Source organism: Haplochromis burtoni, unplaced genomic scaffold, assembly GCF_018398535.1.
Source record: "Haplochromis burtoni strain Fernald_Lab_line unplaced genomic scaffold, NCSU_Asbu1 Contig_3, whole genome shotgun sequence".
In the NCBI taxonomy this organism is placed as follows: domain Eukaryota; kingdom Metazoa; phylum Chordata; class Actinopteri; order Cichliformes; family Cichlidae; genus Haplochromis; species Haplochromis burtoni.
Window position 1 is genome coordinate 1,483,817 of NW_024582364.1, and position 20,431 is coordinate 1,504,247.

The 20,431-nt window shown below is 42.5% G+C and overlaps 1 protein-coding gene and 2 non-coding genes across 8 annotated transcripts; all 3 read left to right on the forward strand.

The window, feature by feature from the left end:
* The first annotated feature begins 481 nt into the window (after positions 1 to 481).
* On the forward strand, positions 482 to 19,968 carry eif4g1a (eukaryotic translation initiation factor 4 gamma, 1a). 6 transcript variants are annotated; one of them, XM_005912776.3, is made up of 33 exons: positions 482 to 938; positions 2,608 to 2,734; positions 2,832 to 2,918; positions 3,111 to 3,143; positions 4,046 to 4,066; positions 4,376 to 4,546; positions 5,711 to 5,810; positions 6,691 to 6,801; positions 7,668 to 7,816; positions 8,031 to 8,120; positions 8,947 to 9,016; positions 9,107 to 10,006; positions 10,109 to 10,197; positions 10,310 to 10,499; positions 10,889 to 11,022; positions 11,578 to 11,697; positions 12,072 to 12,440; positions 12,650 to 12,796; positions 12,884 to 13,120; positions 13,325 to 13,429; positions 14,312 to 14,590; positions 14,674 to 14,791; positions 14,881 to 14,980; positions 15,313 to 15,611; positions 15,718 to 15,839; positions 15,933 to 16,105; positions 16,204 to 16,329; positions 16,611 to 16,692; positions 16,828 to 16,926; positions 17,247 to 17,390; positions 17,505 to 17,586; positions 17,826 to 17,966; positions 19,652 to 19,968. In XM_005912776.3, the coding sequence occupies exons 2-33, from the start codon at positions 2,660 to 2,662 to the stop codon at positions 19,831 to 19,833; spliced, it is 5,145 nt and encodes a 1,714-aa protein (XP_005912838.1). In that variant the 5' UTR covers positions 482 to 938; positions 2,608 to 2,659; the 3' UTR covers positions 19,834 to 19,968. The 6 variants fall into 6 exon arrangements, with proteins under 6 accessions (XP_005912838.1, XP_005912841.1, XP_005912839.1 ...); XM_005912779.3 differs by having other exon boundaries at positions 7,668 to 7,813; XM_005912777.3 differs by having other exon boundaries at positions 2,612 to 2,734.
* On the forward strand, positions 12,482 to 12,558 carry LOC121814449. The gene has a single exon (XR_006054365.1). It is a non-coding gene; the product is annotated as a small nucleolar RNA SNORD66 (small nucleolar RNA).
* Positions 13,162 to 13,236, forward strand: LOC121814454. Its single transcript, XR_006054368.1, has one exon. It is a non-coding gene; the product is annotated as a small nucleolar RNA SNORD66 (small nucleolar RNA).
* Positions 19,969 to 20,431: the final 463 nt, after the last annotated feature.

Sequence of the window (20,431 nt, forward strand, 5' to 3'; positions counted from 1 at the left end):
CTATAATAACTATATATACAAATGACTAAATAACTATATATTTACTACTATATATGAGAAATGGCTTGAGACTTTTGCTCAGTACTGTACTATATTCCCTTACTACTGCTTTGTTAAACAACTCAAAATTAATATCAGATACATTAGTAATTATTTCATGGTATTAAACAGATTAACATTAAATAAATAGAAATGATCAGATTCCCAATCAAACATGATGCAGTAAAATAAAGTTAAGCTAACTTCATTATCTTCTGCAACAAGAGGCTAATCACAGTCTACTCAGCAACATCATGTCCCAGCTGTGATGGAAATGTAAGTACTCAAATGCGCTTTTTTAAAACACCGTAAAAGAGTTAAAGATATCAGCTTAGTGTTGTTCCAGATAATGGCTCACTTTGAATACGGAGGCCTCGGTTGATCAAAGGAGTCAAGCTCCTGCATCACATGACCAAGGAAACTGCATCAAATTTTAATTTCCCCGGAAGTTACCCATGCGACTCGGAGGCGTACCGGCTTCGCACAGGAGAAACATCGCACTATGGCCTCTCTCTGAGCCGCATCACACGATACTTGTGTATATACCTAACCGGCAATCCATCACCATCGACGCCTTGATCATGGACCTGCGGTCCAGAGGCTTTTCTTGGGGCCATCGGAGTTGTCAATAGTATTCCCGAAGGACTATATTATTTGATTTTGAGCACTGTCACTTTTGCACGCCTGGGGGTTTAAACCGAAGTGACAGTTTAGCACTCTCCCCCATCTGCCGGTTAGCTAACTAGCTCGCTAAGTCATTAGCCAAGAAGGGCATCATTTTTCTGTTGGAGTTAAAGGACAAGGAAACAGCAGCACCACCGCTTTCATTAACAGAAGACTGAGCCGAGGCTGATTCCCCGAGTTCCTACCTTGCAACACAGTAACTGTTATAATTCCTGGTAAGAAGAAACCCGGCGGTATGCTAGTTCCCCGAGCGGGGCTGCATTTTTGTGAAAGGCACACGGGCTGAGCAGGCCCTGACCGTCCACACACACCAGCAGAGCTAGCAGGCTAATCCTCCCCTGGGTCCCGGTAAAACTACTTTATCTTAGTGTTTTCCGTCAGTTCAGTATTTTTTTTATTTAGAGCTGACGCTAACCTAAAGTTACCTAAATTAACAGCGTTGGCTGTTTTGGTTTGGTTATCTCGGTGGGCTTCGTGGGAAAGCTATGGCTAACCCTAACCTAACGCTTTTTCGGTTCTCGGTTAAAAAAATAATAAAATGAAATCAATATTTACTGCGATCTGGATCGATTTCTTTAGTTTGTCTTGAATCTAAAGTCGGTGCCCTCAGTGCCAAAATATTAGGCCACGTTAACCATGAACATCAGGTACACGGTGTCGCCGGGCCTGTAACACCCCGCTAACCGCTAGCCAATGTTAACCAACAATAGCATGACTGTAACTTAACCTAATCGCTGTCGCGTGTTGCAACATTATTGACAAAGCTAACTACCTCACTCTTCCCGGCCTTTGAGTATAAATATGTATTCTTATAATCAGCACAGTAAAACTGTTTGATCGGGCTCTGTGTACATTAAGGTTAAATGCGGACTCAGCCACGTAGCGTAACTAAGTAAAATGTCTGTGATGGTGGGACACGTAACATTAGCCGGCTGTGGGCTAACGATCCAGCCAACCTCGCCGGGGCATTTCTGATTCGTTAGCAGGCCATAAAAAATATGTTTTACGGTAAATGTCAGCTAATACAAGACCGTTTACATTTATTCGTGAATCATAAGCCCGTTAGCCATCGCTTTTGGCGCGCCATATGGAAGCATTGAAGCCCTGTCAAAAAGAAGCATGGCACCAGCTAGCATCTGACGATAGTCACTGTGTCAGCAGGTGGATGGTGTATGACACGTCTCCTGCTATTACGGCAGTTTATATTTTTTAAAAGCAATTCTATCATTTTTTTGTTTTTTAGTTTCAACCCCCCGCAGCCGTCATTTACTCATGGGAAAACGGCAGTCAGTATTGAGTTTTGTATGGTTTATTTGCACAAACGGGAGGGAGGGGGGGCTTAGCTTCTGTTCACACAGTAAATGAACTTTGACCTGAGGTATCCATTTTCTTAGATTCACTTAAAAACAGCGTGCGTGTGAGGTTTAATAACTGACGAATTAGCATTGGTGTCTAAGGCAGGCATTTATTTGAAAGTTATTTGAACCCTTATCTACTCAACCTAAGCTTTGAATGGAAGATAAAACACATAATTGTGTTACCAGCTGATTTAATCAAGGATGGAGGAGGGAAAGACACTAATTGCATCCTCATATGAGCTCTGTAAAAATGCAAGGGAACGAGATTGGGGAGGTGGTGGTGTTATCACAGGCGAAACTGCAGGCCACACCCTGGCTGCTTGGTTAGATGTTGCTACACTAAAGGTTCAACATGTCTCCTTACAGTGATCTTTAGTGTCCAACCTCAATGGCTGTAATTAGTATTTTTAACAAAGACCTGGAATACCAGTGCCTGCTTGCAAATGTTAAAAAATCACATTTCAGCTCAAAGTAATTTCATGTTCTTCTCATTTTGACATTATTTCTTGCTCGTCTTTCCCCCCAGGAAGGCTGGCACCACATCGCCACCCTAATGCAGTACCATAAAAGAACGTGAAATGAACAAACCACCACAGCCTATAGCGGGACCCACTTCTGTCCCCAATCCTGCCCCTTCCCCTGGATTGACACAGGTGAGACCCACTAACATAGTTTGTTTATTTATTTTGGTAGTTTAGAGTTTAGTAACCTATCCCCCCTCTCCCTCCTCTTCTGTTCTCTCCTATTAAGGCTGCCTACGGCCCTGGACAGCCAACTTCTCTTGTTTTTGCAACCCCTCCACCTCCACAAATGAACTCTGCACCACAGCCAAGACAGGTATTGTTCACAGCATGCTTTCTGTTGTTGATATGGTTGAAAACCCCTTTCTTTCTTGCTCTTTCACAACAGTTTCTGACATAGCTTCTTCTGCTGTAAGGCTTTGCCTCGACGTGTGTGTTATAACCGCTATTTGCCGTCCTTGTCCTTGAATGTGAATCTTGACTTCTTTCCTCTCTTCTGCTGTCCTAGTTTGCTACTGGGCCCCGTACTTTACATCAACAGGTACTAACACCCCTTACTTTTCCTCACATCCCCTCTGTCTTCTTAGTGTAATGCATGCTTTCAGATACAAATTGGGAAAGAAGATAAGATGAGTGTTTAGATCTGCCCTTCTAAACATCCATTTAGATTAGTTTACTTTAAAAAAAACATTCAAATCCAAATGAGCTCTTTTGCAACATTAAATTATTATTCAAGCCCTTAGATTGTGTAATCAACATTATGTAACTTTAATGCAAGTTACGTTTTGCAAGTGAGTCTATGATGTAAATTAAAAACAGCTGAAAATTCAACTCTACGCAGTTTTCTTTTCCAGTGTCCCCCAAAGTTCTTTCCTTTTTCCTCAGTCCTTGTTTTCCCCTTTCATCTTAATTTAGTACCAAGTCAGCATATCTTGCATCAGATCGTTTTTTATTTAAATACCTGGTTTGTAGACATGAATTGTATTATTGTGAAAATTTTGAGAAATGAAAGCATTTCTGATACGGTCTAAATTGTGCAGCAGGCTGTCATTTGAAAACAGCCCACGTCTCGCCACTGTTTTGCATTGATCACCACATTTGTCCTAATCCCACAGTGATAAAGGGCCTTGTTGCCACCAGATATTAAAATGAATTAAACTGCATGTGCCTGCAGCCCTTAATGTGATTCTTTAACCTACCAGAAGTAGGGCCCTGCAGGACTAGAAAGGGATTGTGTTTCTATAATGATCTGTCCAGAATCGATTGCATGTGCGTCTGTAGTTGTTTGAGCGTACCCATCATGACTGCGAGGCACACTGCTACCTCTCATACTCCTCCCTTCTTCCTGTAAATTCAAACATCCCCCTCATTGTGTCCGGTCCTCATTTTCACCTTAATCTTACTCCCTTTCTTGCTCTTTGCTCATGTGTTGCGCGGCTGAAGGGTGGATACAGAGCATTACAGGTAACAGCTTTTCTCTTCGTCCCTCCCCTGTTAACTTGTGCTAACTTCATTGTGGCAGGAAGTCATGACTTTCAGGATAATTTAAACTCCCAAGTTACCCAGAATTGAATTTAGTGTGCACATGTGCAGTTGCTGTGAGTGCGTAGATTCCAGGTGAAGGGTATCGGCGTGTGCGCAACTCAAAGCAAACACACAGAAAAATGTAAAAGCAAGAATTAGGAATACCGTTGTTATGAAATGCACAGGCAGAACCAGAAGTTTGCTGCTGATATGATGCAGTCTTCATCTTTTTGTTTTTGTTCTTTTAAGAGCTACTATCAGAACCGACCCACCATGGCCACCAGTGCTCCAAGGGTACCGGGAAATAGTGGCCCTCGAGCTGTTGCACCAGCTCATGTCTACCCACCCGGCTCACAAATGATGATGATATCCCAACCTTTTGCTGGCTCTCCTCAAGGCTACTTCATTCCCTCTGGACAGGTTAGTGCACACACGAGCTCTACTCTGCAGCCAGCCCAAGTAATCAATACATACTTATCATAACAGTTGCAATCACTTTTTAACACTTATATTTGGGTAACATTACCTTCTGAATTAATTGAATTTAATAGTAACATGTTGAGCTTATTGCTCTTCATTATTGTTTGTATGTTTAATGTTGGAAGGTTGCAGTATTCTTCATGTCAGTTTGGTGTCTTTAGTGTCAGATTTCATTTTAAACTTGAATTCAGTTTTATTTATTTAGCAGGGGTTCCAAAATGCTCTCCGTTGATCCGAAAATGTGATGTCAATAGACTGCATGCCACTGTTTGACTGGTCAATAGTGTCACTGTAAGTCATGAGAGCATCTCCTTCACAAAAATCAAAATGGCCACTTTTGTAACCCGGCAACAAGGATATACCTTCACCTCGATGTCCTCCATTGTTGTGTTGTTTGTGTCGGGTACAAATAACGCTGTAGGCCCTTCGACCACGTTGGTATAACGACCCTATGCACATTAGGTGGTACTCAGGTGTAATGGAAAACGACTGAAACCAAGCCGAGTCGTGCCAAGTACTTACTAGTTGAAAAAGCGCTAATAGTGAAGAACAAACACTCAGTGCTTTAGGAGTCCTAATGATGGCTCATCCAAAGTGTCTTCTAAAGAGTTTCATTATACCCACCTTCCAGTCCTTAGCAGCCACACCCAAAACTGAAGGTGACATCATAGCCGATTCTGCAGGTTGTTCACCTCACAATTTAAACGTATTTATTTATTTTGTCATAATCTCCCACTGCTGCTGCCATCACAGCTGAGTTGAGAACACTGTATATAATTGTGTTGGTTTTTACTGTTTTAATGATAACCTTACAAAAGCTCAGAGATTCACAAATTGTACAGACGACATGTAGTAACACGAGACTTTTGTAAAAAAAAAAAAAAAATCCAAAACTTGGCAGTTTCTTTGCTTTCGGTTTTGACTTCTCCTGTACCAGCGCTAGTGTGGAAGTTCGTCTGAAGCTTGTGATCCTATGTGAGGACGGGAGAGACGCAGTTTGGAAACCTGTTACGATGAGCTACATTAATATTTGAAAGTCCTCTTAATAGAGGTTTTTGGAGTGAGGATCTCAAAACTTAATTGTTGTTTGTCTTGTTTCTACAGTACCGAGCTCAATACATGACTCCTACCCAGCAGTATCCCGTGACCAGCGGCACAGCAAACTTCTATACTGGAACTAGCCCTGCTGAATACCCTCCTTATGGTAAGGGTTTTTAACCCCAAGACTCACAACAACCAAGCCGAACCACAAACGCGTTCAGTTTAAACACAGAACTTAATGGAGAAGTTCTAACCTGTATTTAAAACCACATCCACATGCAGAATTCCTCATCTGTGAAGTATTCCTGAATGTGGCGTGGTTTTGCTTGGCTGATTGTGGGTTGTTTTCTTGTTTCTATTTTTTCTGTGATGGGGGTTAATTATCTTTGTTGCTGTAGTATGTCTGTCTCTGTGTGTGTTTCTTTTTCTTAGTTTTTTTTTTAATATGCCTTTGAGTCCAAACACTGCTGTATGTGCATGTAGTTGGGCTTAATTCTGCTTTGGCCTGTGTTCATTTTCTGCACCTTACGCTGCCTTGTAGGTTCCATGAAATGGCTTTGAAACTGCAGTTTTCTCCTTTTTTGCATGTCTACATACAGCAGCAGAAGCGTTGTGTGGGAGCTAACGTTGCCAGAAACCCTATTTAAATATGAATGAACTGCACTTTTTAAGCAGGAAACGCAACTGCTACAAAAACTGATTTGCTTTAGTACATTTGTACTAATGCACAGATATTTTATATATACGTATAGATAAGTGGGGGTTTGTTGGCTCAGTTAAAACCCCCATTGTATTTACTTATAAAGACCCTTGTGTGATGGTAGTGCACTTCAAAATTTGTACTATTTGAAACTAAATATATGCCAAGAGCACAAGGTAAGTGTACAGTAGAGACATTGTTCATTTCATGGGACCTTCTTAACACCCTGCTTCCTCTGGATCCTCTCATTAACACATTCTGCATCTGTCTCTTCCTGCCCTCTCCTTCTTTCCTCCCTCTCCCGTCCCTCACTCCCTTCCTCTCCTTTGCTGCGTTGGTTCAGAGCCCTCTCTTGCCGCGAGGGAGAGGCGGGGTGGCGGGGGGAGAGGAGGCGGGCGAGAGAACGGCCGTCTCTCTCTCCACGGTGCGCCTCTCGCCTCCCAGCGCTACCCCGGTGAGTAGTGTGTGTGCTTTTGTGGTGGTCAGCAGGCTTCTGTGGCACTTCCTGTCTCTAACCGTGTCTTCCTGTCTCTGATTTCGTACGTGTAGGCCACGTACACACGACAATGGATGTTATTTAAATGTAGTTGTAGCAAATACAGAGAAAAACTTTAACTGAAACTTTTAGCTTGTAGCCTAGTGATGCCTCTGTGGTGATGACAGCTTATGGCTTTTTTTTCTCTCCATTTGTTTCTTGTTTAAGAAGCTAAATAAATGGAATTTTGCATACAAAGGGTCAAAAACCAACTTCCGTTTGAAGTAATTTTCTGTACAGCAATACTACTTGTAAATGTTTAAATTTGGCTGGATGCTGAATCGGTGGCTCCAGCTTCTGGTGCCAGCCCATTAAATTGCTTTAAAAAGTCTGGACAGATGTGAATGTAAAGAGCAAATGGCAGTTATGCCTCCTTACACAACTGAATGTAAAGTGGGCTGTTTGAATTCATCACGTATTGTAGACAGAAGTAGTAAAGTTTTGTGTAGTAGTCAAATTCAGCCATCATTAATTCATAACTTTGTTGTTAACTTAATATATAATGTTGATCAAAAACATAAAAAATAAGCCCACAAATTAGCCTTTAAGTACACGTTTATATCTGAAACCACACTTTGTGTACACGTACAAATGTTTGCTATTGCACCTTTACATTTTCCCCCCCAACAGTTATCAGCAATGTAGAAAAAAAAATCTCAATCAAGTGAAACAAGTACATACAGATTTTTATTTTAGTTTGAACTCTTGAAAACTCTTGTTTATTCTGAGTTGTTTTTATGATTTATTTTGTAATTTCTATTCTTTGTTTCATTTCAACTTTACAGCTGGAGCATACTATCCAACTCCGCCTCAGTATCCCCCATCTGTCCAGCCTTCGGTCATGCTGTCCACCCAGCAACAGCTACAAGTCCCGCCTCCTCAGCAAGCCCCTGCACAGTCACAAGGCCTAATGAAGAGAGAACGCAGACCGGTAGTATGTCCCAACAAAAGCACAGCACACCTCTTGAATGAGGTCAAAAATGTTGAATGGAGAGACACTGTATTGTGTGTTCAATGTGGAACTTTCCCTTTTAACCTGAAAACAACAATAGTATTTGTCATGATGGGGGTCAGCAGCTGTAGATCAGTAGTGGCAGGATGGTTGCACATTGTTTGTATTTTAATGTCATTTGCCTTTTCTCTAATAGATAACAATACGAGACCCCAACCAGGGTGGACGCGATATCACGCACGAGATCCTGTCGGGTGTAATGTCCTCCACCACACCGACACCACAGGTAAGACTTTACTTTGAAGTGACTGATTTAAATAGAGTAATGATGGTGTTGTACATTTGTCTTTTATCAGAAATCTAAAGTATAGTTGGCTATCTTGTACTGACATGTGGTACTCTGTGTTTAAAGTAATACAGTAAAGCTCAGAACTTCATTATGTTTTTCTCATGTTCATTTTGTCTTCACTTCACTTCACTATTTGCTTTAGAACAAAGTAATTTTTTTTCAATGTGAAGCCAACGTTTTGCTTTATATAGACAAAACAAAGGTAAGTTATAAAAAGACAACAAAAGAAGATGTTGTTAGGTGATGATTGCTCTCACTTTTTTATTTTTATTTTCTCTTACTTTAAAAAGGAAGGAATATGAATTTATCTGTACATAAAGGCACCGTTGTGGATTTTTTTTTTTTTTTTTAAGTACATCTGCAACTGTGTTGATGTCTTTTTCTTGTTTTCTTTTTTGTCTTCATGGTACTTTCTAATAGTCAGCACAGCTGAGGTCAGTTTCACTAAGCAAACTATGCTGAGTCTAAGCAAATGCAAACAAAAATGCACTGATGCGTTGAGCTATTGCCAAAGTTGAAAATTGCTAGTTGGAGGGGAAACGGGCAACACAAACGAATCACTTTTTAAAAGAGTTGAGTGACACTGCAGCCTTCAAAGAAACAGGTCTGAATCAATACCACCTCAGACAATATTCACCAAATGTGAGGAGAAAAAAACTTGTAACAAATTGCACCAAATGTGTGTTGATGCTCATTGTTAAAAGCCCGTGTAGTGGGTTTTCTATTTTATTTATTAAAGGCCGCTATTGCTTTGTGATTGCAGGCACCGGATGCAAGTCCTGCACAGGTCAATGGGGAAATTGCCCAGCCTGTGATTGCACAGACGAGAAGAGGTGAGAATATTTTCTTAAGTTTGACTCTGTGAAAAAGAAATGACTGTAAATTTTTTCTCGTCATTTATTGTCACGTCTCTCGCTGTCCAGATGATAACACAGAGCGTCCTACTAGTGCTGAAACCCCTCCTTCTCTTGCTGCGGCAAATGCTGAGCCTGTGTTGGAGAGCAAACAGGAAGTGGACAACCAAATAGTGCTGCCTACTGAGTTAGCTGCACAATCTGTAGCCCCCGTAGCTACTACTGAGGTGCCATCCACACTGATAAAGGACCAGCAGTCTCCTCCTTCCCTTCCTCCAGGAGCAACGTCGACCACTACTCCTGCTGAGGCAGTAAATAAAGTTGGCACTACTGTTTCTGATACAGTAGATGCTCCTCATGCAACCTCACAGTCTTCAGAAGCACCAGAAGCCCCTGTGAAAATAGAGGAACTACCGGCTGCTCCAGCTCAAGCTGAGAAGGCTCCAGAAAAGGAAGAAGCAAAAACAGAGGAAGTGAAGAAGGTGGAAAAAGAAGAGCAGGTGGCCACCACAAAGTTGGAGCCTGCAGCTGAGGCTGCAGCAGCAGGTTCTTCCAATCTTGAAGAAGAAAGAAAGAATAAAGAAGAAATGGCTACAAAAACGGCAACTGAAGTCTCCCAGCCTCCCCCACCTGCACGGGAGCCTGCTGGTCCACAGACCCAGAATGCCGTTCTGCGCTCTACCCCCGAACCTGAATCCACACAAGTTGAGGCAGCAGAGCCTGTTCTCCCCAACGGCCTTCCTCAGGAGACCGAAGAACTGCCCAAGGATAATGCAATTTCAGACACTACGCCCCACAAACAGCCAGACGCTTCTCAATCTCAGGAATCCACACCTATGGCTAAAACTGCAACAGCAGCCCAGGAGGTGAAAGAGGAGGCTGAAGAGAAGGAGGAGGAAGAGTGCAAGAAGAAAAGTGAGGATACCCCTCCTGCGTCTGTTAGCTGCCCAGAAGAATCTACTATGCAAGGTACAGTTAATCCCCCCTCCCCCCTTTGCTTCTCAGGCTGTCACATGCCTAATCTTGTTTTATCTGAATTTTAATGTCATCACTTTGTCTTTCCTTTTGAAGCTGCTACGCATGTGCAAAGGAAGAAAAAGAACATGAAAGAGTTTAACAAGAAGGAGGCCATTGGGAATCTCCTGGATGCCTTCACAGAGGTTTGTGTTAAATCAGATGACAGTCCAAAGAGCTCTTAAACTGGGTGTCCATCTTTTACTCTCAATAAACAACAGATTCTTAGAAAACTTGATCTTTTCTTTCTTTTTGCAGGAACAGGATGCCAAGCCTGCCTCTGAACCCATGCCCACTCAGGCCAACCCTCCAGCTCCAGCACCAGCTGAACTTCCTGTCGAAGTGGCAGATGAGACCTGGGAGCAAAAAGAGGACAAGCAGAATGCAGAACCTGACAAGTCTAAAGCCACACCTGAGCCAACTGAGCAGAAATACCAGTACAAACAAGGTACGCTTTGAAAGCTTAAAAGGCTAAAAAAATCTTTAAATGTTTTAATCTTTTCCCTAAAGCTAAACTGATAAAACTCTGTACATACTTTGGTCTTAGGGCAAATATAATTTATTTCAGCATTCAATTTTAAGTCTGTTTTTTCCTTGTGCCTGCATTTATATGCTGGAAGGATGAGGCCTTGTTTGATTTAAGCACAGTGTGAATATCTCTTTATGGTGACTTTAGTTTCTCTCATAGTTTTGCTCATGTGCCGTCATCGTTTTATTATTTGAGTTTCAAAGAATCTGCACTGACAGAGTGGATTATCACAGCCATCTTTCAGCTGTGCCTTTACTGTAGTGTGCCTTTAATCATGTGCCTTTGCATATTTCCTGTACGTTGTGCAGAAGAATGGAAGCCAATAAACCCGGAGGACAAGAAGCGGTACGACAGGGAGTTCCTCCTGGGCTGCCAGTTCATCAGCGCCAGTATGCACAAGCCTGAGGGCCTGCCTATCATCAGTGATGTGGTGCTGGATAAGGTAGGTGATGTTGAGCTTTGTGTAAAAGAACGCAGAAACGATACAAATTGAGTTGAAGAATTTGGCAGGTTTTTTTTACCCCTCATCTGTAAATTTTGACCTCACATCATGAAGCGCACCACAATCTTTGAGGCGCTTCAGCCAGTCGTGCAACTCCCGATTTTTGTAACCTGATGCGTTGTCCCGGGCCGTCACAGCTTTGTTAAAGGCTGACGGGGTATAGTTGTCACCACACAGAGCGAGCGAGTGGGCGGGTGTAAATGCGATAATGAGGCGATGTAGGATTTTGAAATTCACATCAGTAGGTGCATCTGCTAAAAATCTCCCAAGTTTGAATTTCAGTGACCTTGTCCTAAAGTTCAAGGTCAGAGGTGAAGTTTCCTGAAAATCTTGTGAATGCAAAAACTCGAGAACAAAGTCAGGATTTTCAAACTGATACCATATGTTGATCTACTAGGAGGCTGAGGGGTAGTGCTGCCGACTGCCAGTATTTTAAACTTTGTGTGAAAACACGGGTGATTTTTCCTTTATTTATTTTTGCCTCTTTAATTGCAGGTGAACAAGACTCCACTACGACCTGCTGACCCATCTCGCCTGATGAACACTGGTCCTGATTTTACTCCCTCATATTTAGGGAACCTTGGGAGCAGATCAGTGGGAGGACCTCGTGGCCCGGTTAGCTAATTTTACAGTTTTTAAAAGACACTTTAAGCATTAACTTGCATTATAGTTAATAGGTTTACCAAGTGTGTCGTCAGCACACCGTTTTTATACTTTTGCACTTGAGATGTGATGCCCTGAAGTAAAACTATCTCCCTCTGTGCCTGTCTTCCTACAACGTGCTGGAGTACTTGTCTGATGTTTTTTGAGATAAAGAGATGTATTATGAGCTGACATGACACAAAAGTGCAATGAATGCCAGCAGTTGTGATGTTACGTTTGGCAGACAAGCTGTTTGCAAAGGCAGCGATCTCTAACGTAAACTTTTTGTTTAGTGAAGTTTTTTCCTACTAGCTTTTTAAAATATTTATGCGTTTCTCTCCATTTAGCCATCCGGGCCCCGTCGCTCTCAAACCAAAAAAATTATCACCAGCATGTCGCTAAATGACGACGTGCAGCTCAGCAAGGCTGAGAAGGCCTGGAAGCCCTCTGTGAAAAAGGTCACTCGTGGCCGTGTTGATGAGCCTGAAGAGGAAGACCCAGAACAGGCCAAGACTCGAGAGCTGTTCAAGCGTCTGCGGAGCATCCTCAACAAGCTTACGCCACAGAAGTTTCAGGAGCTGATGAAACAAGTGACAGAGCTGACGATAGACACTGAGGAGAGGCTAAAGGGAGCCATCGACCTCATCTTTGAGAAGGCCATCTCAGAGCCCAACTTCTCTGTGGCCTACGCCAACATGTGCCGCTGCCTTATGGGGGTGAGTCTAGTGAAGGTTGGATGTTGTGCTTTGATCATATGCTCTAGTGATGACTTCTTTTTAGTGCCACGTGTCTGGGCCACTGAACTTTTGTGATGGTATTGAGGAACTGAAGGAGCATACTCTCAGCTACATATTTGTTAAATGCAGTTGAATAGGAAAACGTGTGTTAAAACCCCCTGGTGACATTGAATGTTGTCTTCCACCAGCTGAAAGTCCCCACTTCAGACAAGCCAGGAGTTTTTGTGAACTTCCGCAAACTGCTGCTCAACCGCTGCCAGAAAGAGTTTGAGAAGGACCAGGATGATGATGAGATCTTTGAGAAAAAGCAAAAGGAATTGGAGGCTGCCAAAGACGTAAGAACTGTCAAAACCACCGTTCAGATTTAGAGTAAACTTGTCATATGACTCGTACACTAAGCACAAACTTGTATCCGCCTGCAGGGTGAGGAGCGTGAGCGCTTCAGGGTGGAGCTGGAGGAGGCCAGAGATAAAGCTCGACGCCGCTCACTGGGCAACATAAAGTTCATTGGTGAACTGTTTAAGCTTAAGATGCTGACAGAGCCAATCATGCACGACTGTGTCGTGAAACTACTTAAGAATCATGATGAGGAGTCTCTCGAGTGTCTCTGCAGACTGCTGTCCACTATTGGTAAAGACCTGGACTTTGAGAAGGCAAAGGTAAGTAAAGCATGGACTAACACTGCTATATGTTAAGATGTCTCCTGTGATGACCTTGTTTTTGTGCCACGTGTCTGGGCCACTGATCATTAGTGATGGGTTGAGGAACTGAGGAGGCAGTTCTCGATGTATCATTAGGTACACACAGTTTGTCATTTGGTACCTGTACCTCATAAAATTCACTCTTTTCTGTGTCCCCGACAGCCTCGCATGGATCAGTATTTTAATCAGATGGACAAGATCATTAAAGAGAGAAAGACTTCATCAAGAATCCGCTTCATGCTGCAAGATGTTTTGGACCTCAGAAGGGTAACTGTTAAATCATATTCAACATTTTAGAGCAATAAAGAACTGATAGGCAGCATTTATCATGACTTGACTTAGTAGTGTATGTATCTCAGTGTTTATATACAGTACAGTCTGAAGGGTTTTTTTTTTTTTTTTTTTTACAAGGCTATCTACATAGCAGAGACCACACTCACAAACTTCTGGTGCGCACCCAGTTGTTTTGTTCTATAAGCAGTGCTAAAATAAGACAGTGAGTACTCGGTTCAGAAAATGGCGTCAGGGTTACTGCTGGTAGGCTTCAAAGGGGTAAAGGGTTAGTTTGAAAAAACTTTTATTTTTTTTTTCTGTCCATGAGAACGGCATCATCAGCATCATCAGGCATAGATTTGCCAGCAAGCAGACCCCTGACTTTTATTTTGAAAGTTTACGGTGTTCACGTTGCAAATCACCTAGGTCCAGTTCTTTCCTTCTCATATTTCCTTACCTGCTGGATATCAAGCCATGTCACTGGTGTGGTGGTTCTTGATAACATTCAGCTGCTTGCCCTTTCAGTATCTCATCTCCAACATCTTGGCCTGCAGTTGGCAACGACAATTTTTGTTCCGCTCTAGAGATTTGCTGTGAACAGGAGGAACACTGGAAAGCGGTTTATGTTGATCATACTGAAGCTGCAGAATAGAACAAGGATTTCATTTTTTCCCCTTTTTCTTTTATGTCACAAAGGGCTTAAAAAGGAAAATCTTTGACGCACGTAAAACTGTGTTATTAAGGGTGGATATGCTTTCTGTCTCAGGTTCTCCTATCAGAACATTTGTACTATTACAAATGTAATCCAAAACACAAGACAGGAAACACCCCAGAGTGGCTCACAGGTGTTAATTGTCTTCTGTCTCTGATCCACAGAATAACTGGGTGCCTCGTAGAGGAGACCAGGGTCCTAAGACAATTGATCAGATTCACAAGGAAGCAGAGATGGAGGAGCACAGGGAACAGATGAAAGTCCAGCAGCAGCTCATGACCAAGAAGGAAAGCAGAGACAGGTTCACGGGAAACATGGGCAGCCGAGGCCCTCACACACCAGGAGGTGGCCGGACCAGCCAGCCTCAGGATGAGGGGTGGAACACAGTCCCCATCTCCAAGAACAGACCCATCGACACCACCCGCCTAAGCAAGATCACAAAGGTAACGTCCGAAAATTCATGTGAAGGCTTGAGCTCTTTCTCAGGCCTCTTGAGAATGAATATAACTTTTTTGTTTCCCTGTAGCCTGGTGCTATGGATTTCAACAACCAGCTGTTGGCTCCGGGTGGCAAAGGCATGTGGGGCAGCTGGGGAAAAGGCAGCAGCGGAGGAACTGGAGCTAAACCAGCGAGTGGAGACCAGGGTAAGACCTTCAGCTTTCTTCTAAAGCACAGCATTGCTTAGTGGCTGTTTGTGGTTTGGCTCTTAATCTATTCATTTCCATCTTTCTAGACTCTGGGCGTCCGGGTACCAGCACTCTCAACCGCTTCTCTGCCCTACAGTCTGGGTCATTGATGTCTGCAACAGACTCTGATCGCAGAGTTCCTCAAAGGTACTCAGAAGCAACAAATATTTTCTCATTAATTAGTCTGCTTCTGCTTTAGTTGAGTACTTGATTCACAAATTTTAGTTTATCACTTGTCATAGGCACTCTTATTTTTTACTTTATGTTGATGTCACGTTTTTCAAAACACATTTTACTGGCATCTAGTTGTGAGGTTGCAGATGGCGACCACTTGAATACTAATCTTCCTCCATCTGGCCTCCCCTTTGTATACAAGAGCCTACTGCGGTCTCAAAAAATACAAAAAGTTTAGTGGTACATGATTACAAATTGATTGAGTGTGTTTAAAATGACCTCTTTGTGTCTCCTTTTACCATTAGGTCGAGTTCGAGCCGCGAACGTGGGAGCAACAGGGACAGGAGCGACCGCAACAGGGATCGATTTGACAGATTTGATCGCAGCGAAGGACGGGAAGCGAACCAAGTCACCAAGAGAAGCTTCAGCAGAGAGTCGCAAGAGCGCGGCGGGAGGGGAGGAGATGGCAGGTCTTCAACTGAATCTGTGCGCCGCGTCGCCAGCATGACAGACAGTCGGGACAGAGGAAGCAGGGATCGGGGAAGCAGAGACCGAGGAAGCAGAGATAGAGGAAGTCGGGACAAGGGTAGTGACTTCGTCCCAGGTATGAAATAAAGAATTAAAAAGAGTTGAATAGAGAAAGATGTGGTTTAAAGAAAAGGACATAAAGAACAATGAGCTTCAAGTTGTATTTTTACCTTTTTCTTCAGTTAAGCGTGAGAGCGCTCCCACTCCTCCTCCATCTCTCCCTAAACCTGCCTTGACTGAAGAGGAAGTGGAGAAGAAGTCGCATGCGATCATTGAAGAATACCTCCACATCAATGATGTCAAGGTGCAGACTTGCCTCTAACAATCAGAGTTGTACTTCCATGTTTAGAAGTGAACCGTGTTAACAGCATTGCTTTGTGTCACTCTGGTGCTGCAGGAGGCATTGCAGTGTGTGGTGGAGCTCAACAGCACATCACTGCTGTACGTGTTCGTGCGGAACGGCTTGGAGTCGACGCTTGAACGAAGCACCATCGCTCGGGAACACATGGGCCTGTTGCTGCACCAGCTTATAAAGGCAGGGACTTTGCCCACGCAGCAGTACTACAAAGGGTAAGCGTGTAACAGGAAGAACGCCGCCTGGTTTCAACTAAAATCTACCCTCGATGGATGTTCTCGAGCAGATGGAACTAAAGCCGATTCTTTTGCAGGCTACTAGAGATTCTGGAGGTAGCAGAAGACATGGCCATAGATATACCTCACATCTGGCTCTACCTGGCTGAGCTTATTACTCCTATGCTCCACGAGGGAGGCATCCCTATGGGACAGCTGTTCAGGTGAGAGCTTAATGTCAGCGGTCACATTTCAAATAAGTGAAAGCAAACTCGAATACTTTGACTTTAGAATATAGTCTGATGGAAATGGATGTTTTTAAACTGTAAATAGTGTTGGAATCATTTTCCAGAGATTCTTTTGTTGACGGTGTTTCTCGGAAATAAAGATTTTAAGCTAAATTTAAAACTAGGTCACTTATTTCCAGCTTTAAAATGAGATAAACTGAATTATAATCCAGCTGTAAGAAAAGTGGGAGCTTAATTCAGTGCATCTGTGTCTTCAGGGAGATCTCAAAGCCTCTTGTGCCTCTGGGGAAGGCCAGCGTGCTGCTGGTACAGATCCTCAAGTTGCTTTGTAAAGAAAAGGTAACCGAACACACTCGTTTTATTACCTTGTGTTGCACATGTTTTTTGGTTTTGGTTAAAAAAAAAAAAAAGAGAGAAAGAAAAAGAAATAAAAGCCACAGATATTTGATTATCTGGCCCTTTTCTCCCCTTAAGACCCCCAATAAGGTCGGGGCTTTGTGGACAGAGGCTGGGCTAAATTGGAACGACTTCTTGCCCAAAGATGAAGACGTCAACAAGTTTGTCACCGATCAGGTACGTGCAACACGTTCAGGTTTTAGATGATAAAACACTTGTCTGCACTTTTTGAGTTTTGTTTAGTAGTCTAAAAATGTTAGGATACGTTTAAAGCAGCTATAATTGGTCTATTTTGTAACAACAAAGCTTAAAATGGTAACGAGAAAGCAGCACATCCTGCACAGCACCAAAGACAGACAAACACAGCTGGAGTCTACCTGGTGGGCAGAGATGAAAGCAAGAGAGATTTTTGCTTGTGGGGATTTACGATTAGAAACAAGTTACTCCGTGTCTTCAGGCTTTTTTCCTTTTTTTACACATTTAATTGTGTATTTCAGAAAGTGGAGTTCACCGTGGGAGAGGAGATGGAGCCCAAAGAGGCCAGTAAGAAGAAGGTCCTCAGCGGAGAGGAGATCAGCAAACAGCTGGACAGACTCCTCCAGGACAAGGCCAACAATCAACGCATCAGAGACTGGATCGAGGTGTGTGTGAGGCAGTACAGAGTGTTTTCAGACCTGAACATTTTGTGCGTGCTCTTATTTTCCAGTGTTGTTCATGTTCCCCCTCTCCAACTGCATTTTGTTTCCTATTTTCAGGCTAACTTGGACGAGCAGCAGACTGCTTCGAACCAGTTTGTACGAGCATTGATGACATCAGTGTGCCAGTCTGCTATCATATGTAAGTATGACTAATACACCACGAGCTGCCTCTATTTCTGTGTGTGTGTCTATGATTTAGTCTTTTTTCTTTTCACAACGACCCAAGCTCAAATTCTGAAGTATGGAAAATATAGTTGTTGTTTTTTTGTTTTGTTTTTTTAAATAAATTAAAAAGGATTTATTTTATAGTAAATTTTAATAGCGCTTACTTTTAAAAATCACACTTTCTGGTTTAAAAACTTGTTCACTTCGTTTCAGGTGACAACCCGTACAAGGTGGATGCACAGCAGATCGGCCAGAGAGCCTCTCTGCTGCAGAGATACCTGTACGACGAGCAGAAAGAGCTGCAGGCCCTGTACGCCCTCCAGGCTCTGATGGTGCACATGGAGCAGCCTGCTCGTGAGTTTCCCCACTTACAGTGAACTGTAATACTGCCGAACATACAAATCTGATTGGTTCACTTATAAATATTTAGATACTGAAGCATCTGTTAAATCCAGGCATCAAAGTCGCCAATGATTCAAAGTGTCATTTTAATGTGGTTTCCTCAGCTGTTGCGTCTTTTTGGCAACATAAGCAAATGATCCCAAATTTCATGAAAATCAGTGGAGACGAAACTGAACTCAAGGCTTACTGTAATGCGGTGATACTGGTTTCAGTCGTGCAGCTGGGCTGATTATAAGGTTGGGGGAACTTAAAGAAGTCACATGGATGAGTGATGTGATGTACCTCCCACTGATAATGTCGCTCAGCTTTCTGAGATTTCTTTTTTGTTTAACCTGGATTCTTGATCGTGCATCGAGACACAGCAGGAAGATACCATAAATCAGTTCAGATAATGGCACAAGATGGCAAATTTATTGGCCTTTGTAAATTATTAGTGATAAATGTTCTGTGGATGAGTCTCGCTCCCTCCAAGTCTGTCTTTGAATTATTTCAGAGAAGTTTTTTTTTTTTTTTTTTTAAATGTTACTAAAGTCCAGTAAGCTTGTTTAAAGAGCACAAATCAAGCAGAAATCTTTCCTGTGAGCTTGTTTCAAATTCAGCTGACAGTAGCTGTCGCTCAGAGTAATCGAGCAGGGACATGTAACGAAATCAGCTGTTTGCTGGAAATTCAATGCTTCTGTTCTTTATGTTGCTGTCTATTTTAAAAAGCCTTCACGTCACTGTAAGCAGTCTTGTTGGCATATACAAAGTTCATGTTTCCCCAAAGAAAGGAAAAAACTTAAAGTCAGTTTTTAAGCGAAAACTACAAAATCAACTGTTACAAAGTATCTTTATAGATTTGCGTTATTGTATCTACTTTCTAATCAATCCAGTCCTTTTTGACCACTTGAAATAATTTTTATAGATCAGCAATGTTATGTTGTCATTTTTGCTTCCCAGATCATTCTTTAAAAATATGTTTTTAATGTTTGCGAGACTTTTTACCTGGATAAATAAAGGATCTGTAAAATTCCCTTTGCCAGACACGGATTGCAGCTTCTTAGATGTTTAATGTTTACCTCTATGTGCTGTTGGGTGCAGCTTTTGGGGGGGGGGGGGGTTAAAAACAAAAAACAGCTGCTGCTCTAAAGTAATGTGTAATTGGTTATGTGATGATCACAGGCATTAAAAAATGGACCTTGTTGGTTTGTCTGAAACACAGCTCCTTATCAGAAAAGATCTGCCTGTATTTCCAGGTTGTTTTTGTTCAGGGTGAAAACAGATAAAATCATCATGTATACAGCAGCTGTGTATTCAGGGTATCAAGATTTAAAGATGAGACTGAAGGTTTTTGTAGTGTTGCTGCTGGAGGGCCTGAGTCATTTTCCCTGAACACAGAAATGGAAGTGGTCTATTGTGGAGGAAAACACATTCTTGGGGTGATTTTTTTTTTAATTTATTTTTTAAAGTGTTATGAACTGGATTGGAGGGTTGAAACAGAAAAGCCTAATCACTAAAAGAAACGTGTTAATTAGGATTTGACCTACTGATTAGCTCTTTATAGCTTTTCAAGTGTCCCTGACTCAATGCAAACAGAAACAATTTTAAAATGGAGCTGTTAATAAAGCTTCTATAATGCTCTAATTTTGTCTCTGCAGACCTGCTGCGGATGTTCTTCGACGCCTTGTATGATGAGGACGTCATTAAAGAGGAGGCCTTCTACGAATGGGAAACCAGCAAAGACCCGGCAGAGCAGACAGGCAAAGGCGTGGCCTTGAAGTCGGTCACCGGCTTCTTCACCTGGCTCCGCGAGGCCGAAGAGGAATCTGACAAGGAGTAAAATACTGAACTAAAAGCTGCCGCCAGAGCTCTGCAGGCGACCACGGAGAGTCATGGACAGTATTGCCAGAGAGGCAGACTCGAATCAATCCTCAATGAGGATAAATCTTTATTGTGTTCCTTTTTTTTTTTTCTTTTTTTTTCTTCTTTTTTTGGAGGGATGGACTCTGAAAAACAATCATTTCTTTTCTACCTTCCCTCTCCTGCTTCCTCATTATTTCTCCACCTGCTTGTCACAGCAAGTGTCCTCATCAAAGCAAACTTGAAAATGCAGGTTTCAGCAGGATTACTCATTAGCGAGGTGTGAAGTATCCCACATCACTACGAAACTTTCTATGTCAAAGTAAAGCAAACCAACAGGCTGCTCTTTCACCCCTCTAGACGATTCTAATGACAAACAACCTTTCTGATCTACAAGAGGAAACAGCAGGGCGTGAAGTGTAGCGGGTGGGTTGGTGGAGGGGGGTTTATCAACATGCCATAACATTTGTTCAGTCCCGACACGGCTCTTATGTCCTTGTCCTTTTCCGGAGTGTGCAGCATGACTGAAGTGTGTTCCTATTAACGATCCAGTGGACAAAACGTTACAGTGTACATGA